Here is a 13,098-nt window from a genome sequence, read left to right as displayed (position 1 = left end):
AGATGTTTGTTTCCAGATCTGAGAAATATATAAGTATGGAAAAAAGATCATGGACAAAGGAGCAAGATCGTGGATTTGTGGAATTGTTATTTAGAAACCGTTAGATAGTTATTTTTTTCCAACTATTATTTTTTCAATTGATTTTTTTATTTTGTAAATATTTTCCACATGTCAAATTTTGATTTGTTGAGTGACTTGTGCTTTAGTATATAAGGGATGATTAATTAATTTATATTTATGGTTTAAAATTGAAGGATGAGATATGGTTTAGAATGTGGAACTTGAGATTTTAATAAATATATAAATAAATATTTGAACTTTTTAAAAATAGTTTCAAAATGAAAATTCAAAAACAAATTGTTTATAAAAAGTTTGAATTTGAAATAGTATAATTCGAAAATATGAAAAAATTATATATTTATTTAAATAATTATTTATTATTATATGTATATATATAACAAGAATATAAGAGCTTTTTGCTTCTTATTGAAAAATATTTTTTTGAAAATATTTTTTTATTGGTAGTAAAAATGAATAATAGTATCAATAATGTAGTAAATATGAAGATTTTCCTTCTTTCGATAATTTACTAATGAGAAAAAGACTAAAATAGCACTAAACCAAGTTTATGTTCCCAAAGTAGCACTCAAAGCTCAAAGTCACAAAAATAGGTTTCATTAAAGAGGTAAATATACACTTATACCCCTTGGGTTAATTAATCCAAACCTTAGGGTTTAGAGTTAAGGGGTGGGTTTTTGGAATTAGGGTTTAAAATTTTATAAAAAAAAATACTAAAATAAAAAATAAAAATTTTAAAAACAGTTTCAAAAAGTATTTTTAAATATAAAAAGAAAATTTGAAAAAAAAAAATTAAAAAAAAAAATTTGAAAAAAAAAATTATAAAAAATTCGAATCTGAAAACATATAATCTGAAACTATAAAAAAAAATTCTTTTTTTCATTTTTTTATTTTTATTTTATTTATTTTTATTTATTTTTGTTTGTTTATTTAATTTTAAACCAAGGGTATTATGGATATTTTACCCTTTAATGAATGTCATTTTTGTGACTTTCTCCTTCTAATGCTATTTTTGAGACATAAACTTCAAAAGGTGCTATTATTGACAATTGCCCTTTACTAATATCTAAAGTTTTCGATCGTATCAAAACGAATCAATTGTCCAGCTTACGCAACATCAATGTCTTTGGATGGATAAGAAAATGTGACACGATTATCGTTATGATGATTTGACTCAAACTTTGTAGTAAGCATCATACCATTATCCCAAGCTATTATATAGTTCTATAGTAATTGTAGGATATTATGTTTGAGAAATAATGATAGAGCATAGTTCCGTCTCGTGTAAACTTTACTACTTCCATCTATCGCATACTACTTCCATAAATATGGCTTGAGGTCTCTAGGAGGTTTCGCAGGAATCATCCGATGTTCTCAAACTGGACAGAGCTCATGTCTTGGGCTACTATCTCTGACTTTGCGCCTGCAACTTTAAAAATGCTGGTGGTGGAAGCGGTGATCTAGGCCTGGGCATTTTACCCGGACCCGAAGACCCGACCCGAAACCGATCCAAAAAAACCCGGTTCGGGTAGGAACCGACCCGATCAAATTACCCTATCGGGTCTTGTTGTAGAGGACCCGCGGGTCTTGGACCCGACCCGACCCGAACCCGAAACCCGATGGGTACCCGAATTAATAATGTAAATTAAATAAAATGCATCAAGGGGGAATCGAAGACGGGTTATTTGTCTAGAGAATATAAGGGTCAACCACTAGGAGACAACGAATTGTTGTTGTATTTCGCATAGTTTAGTATATATACACATTTTAATATAATAAAAACACAAATTTTGAATAAAATTTTGAATATTTTCGGATATATAAATATTTTCAGATATTTTTTTGTATTTTTAGGTCTTTTTTAGATCGAACCCGAACCGAACCCGACCCGAAACCGAACCGAATCCGAACCGATAAATTCTAATTACCCGAATGGGTCTAACTATCTAAGACCCGACCCGACCCGGACCCGGCACGACCCGAACCGACCCGGAACCGAAAATTTGAAATTACCCTATCGGGTCCTAAGCTCTTAGACCCGAAAGACCCGGACCCGAAAGGACCCGATCCGAATCCGACCCGAAGACCCGAATGCCCAGGCCTACAGTGATCTACTCTATATGGAAGCAGAGAAACAACATGGTTTTTAACAACCGTCTTGTGCCTCCTATGGTGGTCTTTAAAGATATCAACAGACAAGTTATTAACTCAATCCATGCTAGGAGGAAGAGGAAGACCTTCCGCAATCTTATGTCGAAGTGGCTTATCTGATTCTTTAGACTTTTGACTAGTAGTCTCTTTGGATTAATCGTAGCCTTGTGCTATGAACAATCCTTGTTTATAGTTTCTCTGTTTTTTCTTTTTTTTTTGCCGGGGTCTCTATTAGTTAGGTAGAAGCTTGTACAGTGCTACCTTTTTCATTTTCATTAATGATATTAACATATTTAGCAAAAAAAAAAAATCTATCGCATACTCACGTAAATATCTCAAAATCTGTTACTACATATACTAGTGGTTTTTCCGGGCTACGCCCGGAGCTTTTTAACTAAATTTTAGCTTAATTTAATTTATTATATTACTTTTAAATATGTATAATCATGTCTATCTATTTAAATTATTAGAGTGCAAACGTTAATAATATTGATAATAGATATTATATGACTTAAAAATTATATATTGTTGATTTATATTTAAAAAAGTTAAACATTGAATTATTTTTCTTATAAATTTTATTAATGCTTTAGATGTACTTTTCATTTAATTTTATTTTATCTTGTAATATTTTATATTGTTTAGAACTACTTGTTTCAATAAAATTAAATATATTTTTTTTGTTGGAGAAAGTAAACTTTGGGTTTTGTTATATTTATTATGTTTCATTTTTTGCTAGGTATACCTATCCTCACGCCCAAATGAAATACGATGGTTGTGGAACTCCTGCGAGCAAGTAGTATATAGATTGTATTTTTGCTTGTCACTATTTTGTTGTGAAGAGATTAAATCCAAATAATTAGTGCTTTCAGATAATTGGATGATATAATTATTGCAACAAAATTTAAAACGTTAAAACTGCTGGTGGAACTTCATAATGTGTAGCAGGTTCATCATCTCCAAAAAATTAAGTGATCACTCCTTGCGCGCCTACTTTGCATTTCGTTCTCTTCGGTTCGAGCACGATCCTCCATGGAGCTTGCGTCTGCCACAGTTGGAGCTTGTAGCGGTGGTGCAGTGACCGCATATTCAACATTTGGACCAGACTCGCATCGGTTGTTGTTCACTGGAACACCTTGGTGATGCCTATATTTAAAGCTGAAAAACTTGTTGCAAGTGTTAGGTTAACAGGTGTTAGTTAGGCGTAAATTTCAGGAGAGGCGCATATGATGCATAAACGATCAGTGCTATTGATGTGAGAATACATCACCGTACTACCCTAAGTCCCTAACAGCCTTCTCGTCATTACACCAGGCACATGTAAAAGATGTGAAGCCATGCTGTAGCTTTCGATAGCACTAGTACAGGAGATGTCACTGACTTTGGCTTTGCAGAGGAATTCAGTTTCCTACAGGGATAGACATGTTGAGGATGAGTACACTTCTAGTCTTCTACTGTTAATAAGAGTGAAAAGTAACTCGTGTTTCCAGTGTCAATAAGTAAATAGACGTACCTGTGGGATAGAATTAACGACATAGGCATTCAGCTCCGATAGCGTGACAGATTCAATTTTCTGAACATCTAAATCACTGAAAGAAGTCGAGGATGAGCCAGTTTCAGAACCACACATTCTGCATGCAACAGTGATTAAGAAGTATTAGAAAACAGGCTGTAAGGAAGTGGAAACAATAGGGTGAAGTAGGTTCATCTTACACTTTATGAAACCTGTTGCTGGCAAGAGTTTCCTAGTGAAAGTAGAAGTGTCTTCCGGAGGTTGCGTTGAAGAATGGACGACCTGAAATCAGACATGAGTGCACTTTAATTATGTATAGGTTCTTTTGCTTATACGTATGTTAATGTTGTTGATACGGAATTGAATCTACAGTCAATTTCTTTCTGATCCTTACCTATAAAAGAGGAGGAGAATAATGACATTCTCTTCTCAAAACATCCAATACCTCCTGCTAGCTTAATTTCTTCTGTAAATCCTTCAATCATATCACACAACACCTATATGACAAAAAATAAGAAACAACTCACTTAAATTTATTGCTATATGATGTCATTATATATGAAAGTATGATTTACTGACGTTCAATTCTCTCACAAAATCTGCAAAATTCCTCAAACACGACATGGTGGAGCCAAAACATTCTACAACTCTTTTTTAAAAATAGATGAGAAACATTCACAACATAGGCACGAAAATGGAAGAAATATCGTACCTGTCGAGGCGTTCGTTTCAACTTCTTGCCACGGTTTCACATTCTTCGACGCTTGTAATCTCTCTCTTCAGCTAAAAGCTCTTGTTTGTCTTTATTTTATTCATTCCTACACGTTATAGACAGTATATATACTTTGTTAGTGATTTGGTATAACGATTTTTTTTTTATCTTTCATACAACGCAGCTGTTTTGAGAAACACTATTGAGTCGCTAGAAAATAATGCATCTCAGAGTTTGAAACTAAGAGAGCTTTACCGATTGATGAAATTGTAGAGACGAAAACATCATTTCGCTTTGGAGAAAGTATGAACATGTTCTTGTTTTCAAATCAACCAAACCAGATCCTAGGTTACATTTAAGGCAACAATGTTATAAAGCTAAGTAATAGTAAGTAGATTTACCTTTTCAGATACTGACGGCGACATACTCATCGTTGTTGGGTCTCCTTGTTGAAAACGTTTTGATACTCCTAATTTCTCCGATTCTACATATCAACACTACTATTAAGCCTCATGTAGTAGTAACATCAAATCAGAGTAAGGAGTGAATGTAAGGCTTGGTAAAGCAAACCTGGCAAACAGTGTTGGTGTTGAAGAGTAACATGAGTTGGTCATGCTTGCAGAACCTAAACCGGTCAGCCAGGATCTGTTGACTCGGTTCTGCGAGCTCAACCTAAACGGGTTGTTCCGAAAATCTAATCGCAACAGGAGAGCGTTACCAAACCTGAATTTGGGGTTGCTTCTTGCAACATGAAAATCACTCAGCTCATAAAAGGAGCCTTCTTTTAAGCGTTGTTAAGGCGGTGAACACTGATAGAGGCTTCGAAGAGGGTCCCCTGGGGAACAATGAACCATTTAACAAAAACTGAAACAGTCAAAATCTTATTCTAATAATTGAAATAAGGATCCGACAAACCTTTGTATCAATAAGCAGTATATGAACGCCCATCAGCTCCCTGCGTTTCTTCACATGACGGGCCTCCCAAAATTAAAGTAGTCTGGTGTGAACTCCGAGAAATAAACTTGAAAAGTCGCCATGGTAGAACGTTTTAATGAGAATGAACAGAAGTTCAGAATTAGGAAAAACAAAAGGATTTGGCTTCGTCTCTCATACAATTTGTATTTATATGCAACGAAGATGGTGTAGGTGGAATTCCACAAGAATTGAAGACGCTTCTCCATGCCGATCTATACCCGAAGCTGCTCATCACAAACCGTGGAGAAGCGTCCATGAGGAACAACAATAACGATAATAATTTTGAAGGGAGTGCGACGAACAGGAGAAGCCGTGAAGAGGAGCATGAGAGCAGATCTGGAAGTGATAACGTTGAAGGTATCTCCAGCGAAGATCAAGACGCCGACGATAATAAACCTCCTCGGAACTCAACAAATCTAAGAACCCGAACCGTACTCCCCTCTCTCTCTCCGATCCAAACACATGCCCTTTCGTTCGATCTAGATTGATTAATGTCTGAGTGGCCATTCAGATTCAACATTTGGGCTAAGAAAAAACGTAAGGCCAACATTACCAGAGCCGGCTGACGTGTCAAAAAGGAGTTTCTGATTGGTCGATTTTTTAATCTGACGTGGACACACTCTCTACTCCTCATATAACCCTTTTAGTATAGGTTAGATAATCTGACAAGTCCTGAAATTGAAGTGCTAAATAATCAACCGTAAATCACACTTAAATCTATTTTAAAAAATACAACATATGTGCTTTTCAACGGCCATAGAATATGACGGTCTGGAAAACTCTTGATGTATAGGATTCCTTTGCCATCTTATCCTGCTATCTTCTCTGTTTATCATATATTCATATACCAATTTCAATATGAGTTTCTTAAGCGTCCTCGATAAGGATACATGTGAATGTATGATGCTTGTAGGAACATAACGTCATGGTGTTTGAGCGGTGACGAAAGAAAGGTTTGTTATGTCGACATATGCTCAACAAATTTGAGACATGAGTAGGGCTGATCACTCACTAATTTGTTCCATGTTCCAAACTCCAAACCAGTTAGTAATGTTATTAGCTACAACACATTTCCCATATTCAGTTGTTTCTCAAGATACTTCACGAGCGTAATACTCATTTCATATATAGTAAGTCAACATTGTCATGGATACGTAAACAAACCAGTACCAGTAAAAAGACTATAGAGGCAAGTTTGGAGCAGATTGAGACCGGCGGAACAGAAGTAGAGTGCTTTAGAGCATAGTGTGTTTTATTTTTTTGTTGATTAAATAGTTAAATTCAGTAGCTTAATAATATAAACATTGAAACACAAAAACAGGCGCCTCTAAGCAAAATAAGTGCTTTAAAACATAGTGTGTTTTTTTGTTAGATTTAAAAATCGTGTATTCAAACACAAAAACACCAGGCTGATGAGTAATATAATATTGAAATATAAGTGATATTCATATCCATATATAATTTAATTACACTAATAATAAAAGAAGAAGAGAAAAATCAACTCAGGAAAATGTAGATCCCCCAAGCGAACTAATCCTCGACTTCATACACTTGATAAACTCAGAAAATGCATGTGGATGATGACATAGGCATATCAAGAAAAGAGTACAAGATCAACAATGCAAAAGATAGTCAAACATATTTTCAGGCTCCATTTCCAGCTTCACCTTTCTTATCGTTGCATACACACATGCTCACCGGTCGCACGACTGTGTTCACTGCTAGTTCAGGAGATCCCACTAGCGTACCTAGCTTCAACATATCGATGCTCACCTCTGGCAACTTAGCAGCTTCGAGTTCTTTTTCCACCAAATCCGACGGCGTTTTGCAGTATTTGAAAACCACATAAAGTATCATTTGAAGTGCACCGAGAACAAACCCAATCACGTTAGGGAACTGCGAAGTCGACACATGAAAAGGTTATTTAGTGCTCAAAGCATTATAACTACTTTTTATTTTTATATATGTACTTTACCCTTTATAGATCCACCTCAAATTATAGTATAGTTACGTGCATTGTACAATTCCATGTGTTATAGAACTCTTTTTCAAAAGATACAATCTTTAAGGTTTTTCTTTTGAAAAACCAAAAAGTGAGTATCTTTAACGTTTTGTGGGATATTATAAAATGTGAAACGACAATAATACCAAACAAAAGGGTTTTACTTTTGTGAATCCATGTCTTTATGATTATAGCTTTCGTGTATATGCTCAGCTCAGGTGCATAGAAACAAAAGCAACCATTTTCACGTAACTAATGATGATGATTAATGATTATGATAATGATTATGATGACTTACAGCAACGTAGATATCTTTAAGAGCAAGACCATAAAGGAGCCAGACGACCGCACTGATGGTAAGTGTCAAGGATAAGCTAAACGGCATGTACTCCACACTTTTTGTCTTTATAACCGTTCTCTGTATATATTACAAAATTAATTCATTAAATCAATTAAAACATATTTTCATTTACTATATATGTAACACTAGCTAGAGTCTAGTGTAATATACTTACGATAATGCTAAGCGGCGCAGCGAAAACGCAAACAGAGAATCCGACACAGATTCCTCCGATGATCTTCGCACGTGTGGTTCCTTTTGCTAAGAATTGGCAGAGAAGGAGAATCAAAAAGAATCCTCCAAAGTTCATTAGCAACAAGAGTTTCACCGTGAACATCTGCACCAAAATACCAATACATGATACATTAAATATCACATTAAAAAATATCACATAATCAAAGCCGGATATTCTAGGCACAGATGAATAAAACATTCGCCATATACTACTCAAATTTTAAAGAGCTATCATACATATCTCGTATGACCTTTAAATTATTGATTTTAAAATTAAAATTAACCTTAAAATGTTTATAATTCCTTAAATCTCAGATCCGAGTTTGCACATATTAGATATAATATATATCACATACAGATTGGTAATGACTAATGAACATACTCGTGCTTCTTTGGTGGCGAAGGCAACGAATATGGCGATGTAGATGGTTTCAATGACGCAACCAAAGGAGTTGATGGTGACGAGAAGGAAGACATCTTTCTTCTGTGTAGCGTAGTAAAGCCAAAGCATCGCGCTGAAGAGCGCCACCACATACGGAAGAGATTGAAATCCTTCTGTGGTTTTCTTCTTACAAATCCTATAGAACGTTGGCCTGCATACATATCGAAACACTAATTGCAATTGGTTTGGTTTATATCATATGATCATTATCGTTCTAGCTAGTGAGATAGTAACATAAAACATATGTGTTGAGATATTTAGAAAAGTTTTAGTGAGGTAAAGATGTAACTACTTACACGGGAGAGAGGAAAACAGCAAAGGAAATGAGGTTTCCTGAAAATTAAACGATTATAATGAAAGTATAATTTTATTTGACATACTGGTTTTAAAACCTGGATGTAGGTTATGATGATATTAACTCTGATATAAAAGGAGATAAGTTCATACCGAGCAAGCCGAAGGCAAAGGCCCATGTGTTATGAGTGTTGAAGATAGCCATGTATCTTTGTTTTCGCGTTTAGGTTTTAGCTTTGTATGTGTTTCTCTTCAATCAAAAGCTGATGGCACGGGTTTAGCATTTGGGAACTTCAAGTATATATAGAGGGAGAAGTCTTAAGAAAGAATATTGTGGATATGTATGGAAAAGAAAATAAAAATAATGGCAATCATAATAATTTTCATTTTAATATATATATATATATATATATATATATATATTCTTGAAAGTATTTTTTCTCTTTGTAGGTGTACAACAGATGTCCTTAGAAAATCATTCACAAAACCAATCCACACTAATATAACTTTTTTCATAAATAATGCATGGCGAGTTTGGTTTAAAGCCAACTCTTTCTTTTAAGAGTTTTATGTCTAGATTCTACCTATTTCACACATACCTATAGTATACGTGAATAAATATATATGCATTTACTTATAACGTAGTATCACGATATTTTTCTACGGTTTATACCTTATCCTTTATTAGATAAAATTATGAGGCTCATGCTTAAATTACGTTTCTAAGAAAATAGTTCACGTGAGTCGTGACACTGTACGTACTTATCATCTAATTAAGTTTCTCAGTAGTTTTTCGTTCTTACTTTTTTCCGTTTCTCAATCATTAACATTTTGTCTATACGTACCTAAGTTTCATAATTCAACAAAAAGTTAATGATATATGTTCTTCAATTTTCACGTTTGTTTCATTTAACAATGTATTCACGTTTGTCTTACTTTTCAGAAAGGAAAATAAACCAAGCGTAGGAGAGATAGACTGCTTAACAAGAAATTGTGACTATTTTTTTTGGTCAAGAGCTATTTATGTATACAGTATAATTCTTAGTTCTTAAATACTAACTAAAGGAATAGAAGTCCCCTTTATTTAACAGTTGGCCGATAAAATCATTCAAGTACATAGGATAAACTTTTAACTTTTAACATTTTTACCAAAAAAAAAACTTAAACTTTGAGATACATATGAACTTTCTTCATAAAAAAGGAAGTTAAGATATGATTTTGGCATATTATGGATATTAGATATAAAGTGTCCCACATCGGAAGTTGAAACGGATACTAAATAATATATAAGATTGATGGACTACTCCACGTACCAATTGTTTTTAGGTTGGAAGCTCACCTAGCTTAACAATGGGTGCAAGTTATTTTAGATAGGCTCCAATATGAAATATACAAAAAAAATTAAGTCTAGAATACAAGTAAGTAGTGAAGGTTAGGACCTCTCGAATAAGGTTATTATCATGATTAAGGGTCACAAGTTTCTTTAAAAATCTAGAGTTCAATTGGCAAGTGTGCTATAAAATGAAGAAGTTGAGGGGTTTCCAAACTCACCCATAACTTTTTATGGAAATTTATCATATTCAAAGCCTAAATTTATCTTGTTAAAAAAATATTTATCTTGTTTGGGGGCATTACATTTTCAGATACGGCTTTGACAGTAGGTTGAAGCGTCCTTCGTGATTCCATGAGTTACGTATTTAATCATCTATTCAGAAATAGTTAAATCTATTCGTTGTCATGAGTTTATCATTGTTTATGATAAACATGATAATGTAGTAGGTGAAAATAAACTCCAATAATTCATGACTAATAGGACAAAAGAACAAATAGCATGAACTTCGTTTGTATAGTTTTAGCCTAGACCGAATTTTAAAGGTTACTTAAACGTATCCATTTACGTTAATTAGTAACTTGTTATACTTTCACATGGTTTTCGTTTTTCAAAGAGTTTATTCTTTTAGGGTGGTTTCTTTCTCTAGTAAACGTTATAGATGAATATAAATTATTCAAACTACATAATGGCGAGATTGTTCATTATGTTAAAGGATGGACTAACAATTTTTTTGACACTATGTAAGTGATGATCAAATATCTAAAATTAACACTACAAAAAATGATTAGTTGGTTTATGGTTATAAATGATTTTAGCATCAAAGTTTCAGTGATAACCACAGGTGTGTAGGTAAAATGGTTAAACGCAGGGGTTGGTCATGTTGTGCTCTTAGTTCTAAATTTGTCCAAATTCCTCTTAGTTAACAAAAAGAAAAATCAATAATACATTTTCCATAATATATTTCGTATCTGGTGACGAGTTTGAGTTAGAAACGTACAGTCACGATTCACGTTTTGCGTTCAAGCATAAGAGCATCAGCACTGGTTATAATTATAGGATAGTCTCTCACAAATATAGTAATGATATATAATTATATTGTAACTAAATTTAATTTATAAAAAGTTAGATTAAATAATAGAAGAGAAATTGCATTGTATAGCAAACAAAAAAATTATAATTCACCATCTAACTAAAAAAAGTTAGATTAAATAATAGAATGACACTTGTAGAAAAAAGTTCTCAATTTTGTGTTGAGAGTTTTTTCGCAGAGGGACGTTTCAAACCAATTCTCTAAATTTGTTTTCTCTCCCATACTATGTGTATTTATTTTATTATTTAATTCTACAGAGACTTTTTCGAATATCACCCGCTGCGGATGGCCTAACGTTAAGTTTCTGCTTTGGACCTCATATCGCTCATTCTAGTTACCTTCATTTCGCAGTTCTTTAGATCACTGCTCTTTAAATATCTTCAAAAGTGTTAAAAGTAAATAAATATAATTTAAGTAATAAAATTTGCTGTGCTTTTGCTTTATAGATATTAATTAAAATGGTCGGTGGGAATATGGTATATGAAAATATCTATATGGGCTAATAGAATATTTTCCCTTTCGAATCTAAATAATTCATTAGATCGAGAAGTTGGTCATAAACTGGTCCTTGATCCAACGTTAACGTAAATAATTCGTTTTCAAGTCTAACACTAAATCTGATTTCAATAGTATAGACTATAGATCGTTGATTTTACTCATCTTCTTCAACTTATTAAAGCCTTTATTTTACAGCTTAACCATTTGATATTCAGTTTTCGTATTTGCTTGTTGTTAAAAGAAGATTTGCATAATGGTTTCTTATGATTTATTATGTCCCAACATTTTTACTGTGGAGATATATTTTAGTCTAAACTAATGAGCGGACAATTCTATATTTTCTACAAAATTTCACCATATGTAGAATTTACTGGCATCCCACTATGGTGAACAATTAATTATATTTGCATGTGCCTGAAATCTTTTGTAGTCGTTTTCCCCCATTAATCTCCCCAAATATCATTACAATCGAACCTAGATATTTTAGTGTAAATTCAATAATTAATCATGTTACCAATCGCTAGATTAAGGAAACTTTCAGTGCATATATTTTATATTCAAGTAAAATAGTAACTCATCATATTATTAATTAGTAAAATTATTATCTATGTGAATCATGTTAGGGAAATACTTTAGGATATCAGTAAAAAAGTTTATATCACAAATATAGTTTCTAAAGATCAAAATAACCAAAATATTTCATTAAAAAGATAAATATATATATTTATACTTTTAAAAAAAAAAATTTATAAAAAACTTTGAATTTGAAAACATATAATCTAAAATTATAAAAAAAAATATTTTTTTATTTTTTTAATTTTTTAATATATTTATGGTATTAGGGTCCTTTTACCTATTAAATAAAATATTTTAGTTATTTTTTTCTTTATGGTCTATTTTTGTGACCAAAACTTAAAAATTGTCTATTTAGGAAAATTACCCATCATGTTGTTCCTCGTTAAATAGAGAAATTTCGCAAACCTATCCAATCATATCAAGGGGAATAACTTTTGATGATCAAAATAACCACATAAAATGTTATTTTATTTTATAGTGCACTACAAATTTATATTTATACTCAGTAATTGAAATCCCACTTCCTTATTTTTATTAGACTGCTTAAGATTTAAAGTGTAAATCATGTGGACAAATATCAGGGATGACAAACTGTATACTACTCTCTTCGCTCTAAAAAAATGATGTATTTTCATTTGTTTACATATATTAAATTGGTTTGACAAAAAAAATACATATATTAAATTTTATCATAAATATATTATTATTTTGATTATCAATTTTAATAAAATTACATCAATAATAGTTTAATAAGTTTAATTGTTATTTAAAAATACAATTTAAAAAATAATAAGAAATTTATAAATAACATAAAAAAAAATTTGTTTTCAAAATATTGATCTTTATAGAAAGGATAGTAT

The 13,098-nt window shown here is 32.4% G+C and overlaps 1 protein-coding gene and 1 long non-coding RNA gene across 2 annotated transcripts; both read right to left on the bottom strand.

The window, feature by feature from the left end:
• Positions 1-3,033: 3,033 nt before the first annotated feature.
• Positions 3,034-5,907, bottom strand: LOC125577734. Its single transcript, XR_007316131.1, has 8 exons — positions 5,370-5,907; positions 5,025-5,289; positions 4,856-4,938; positions 4,455-4,560; positions 4,137-4,239; positions 3,943-4,024; positions 3,743-3,860; positions 3,034-3,637 (listed from the first exon to the last, which is right to left on the bottom strand). It is a non-coding gene; the product is annotated as an uncharacterized LOC125577734 (long non-coding RNA).
• A 935-nt stretch (positions 5,908-6,842) lies between these two features.
• On the bottom strand, positions 6,843-9,051 carry LOC106366041 (bidirectional sugar transporter SWEET12). The gene is made up of 6 exons (XM_013805593.3): positions 8,895-9,051; positions 8,744-8,780; positions 8,388-8,598; positions 7,947-8,108; positions 7,730-7,849; positions 6,843-7,325 (listed from the first exon to the last, which is right to left on the bottom strand). Exons 1-6 carry the CDS (start codon positions 8,944-8,946, stop codon positions 7,074-7,076), a joined length of 834 nt encoding a protein of 277 aa, XP_013661047.2. The 5' UTR covers positions 8,947-9,051; the 3' UTR covers positions 6,843-7,073.
• Between the last annotated feature and the right edge of the window lie 4,047 nt (positions 9,052-13,098).

The sequence above is a fragment of the Brassica napus genome, chromosome A9 (genome assembly GCF_020379485.1).
Source record: "Brassica napus cultivar Da-Ae chromosome A9, Da-Ae, whole genome shotgun sequence".
NCBI classification, from domain to species: domain Eukaryota; kingdom Viridiplantae; phylum Streptophyta; class Magnoliopsida; order Brassicales; family Brassicaceae; genus Brassica; species Brassica napus.
Note: the sequence above shows the minus strand (reverse complement) of the source record. Positions and strands in the feature narration are given on the sequence as shown.

Bases quoted from the DNA above. Each gene is read 5' to 3' on its own strand.
- LOC106366041 (XM_013805593.3), bottom strand. From the start codon at position 8,946: ATGGCTATCTTCAACACTCATAACACATGGGCCTTTGCCTTCGGCTTG. The intron at 8,599-8,743 runs GTAAGTAGTTAC...ATATGTATGCAG, and splicing joins GCTGTTTTCCTCTCTCCCGT to GCCAACGTTCTATAGGATTT. The intron at 7,850-7,946 runs GTAAGTATATTA...TAATATATACAG, and splicing joins CTGCGCCGCTTAGCATTATC to AGAACGGTTATAAAGACAAA.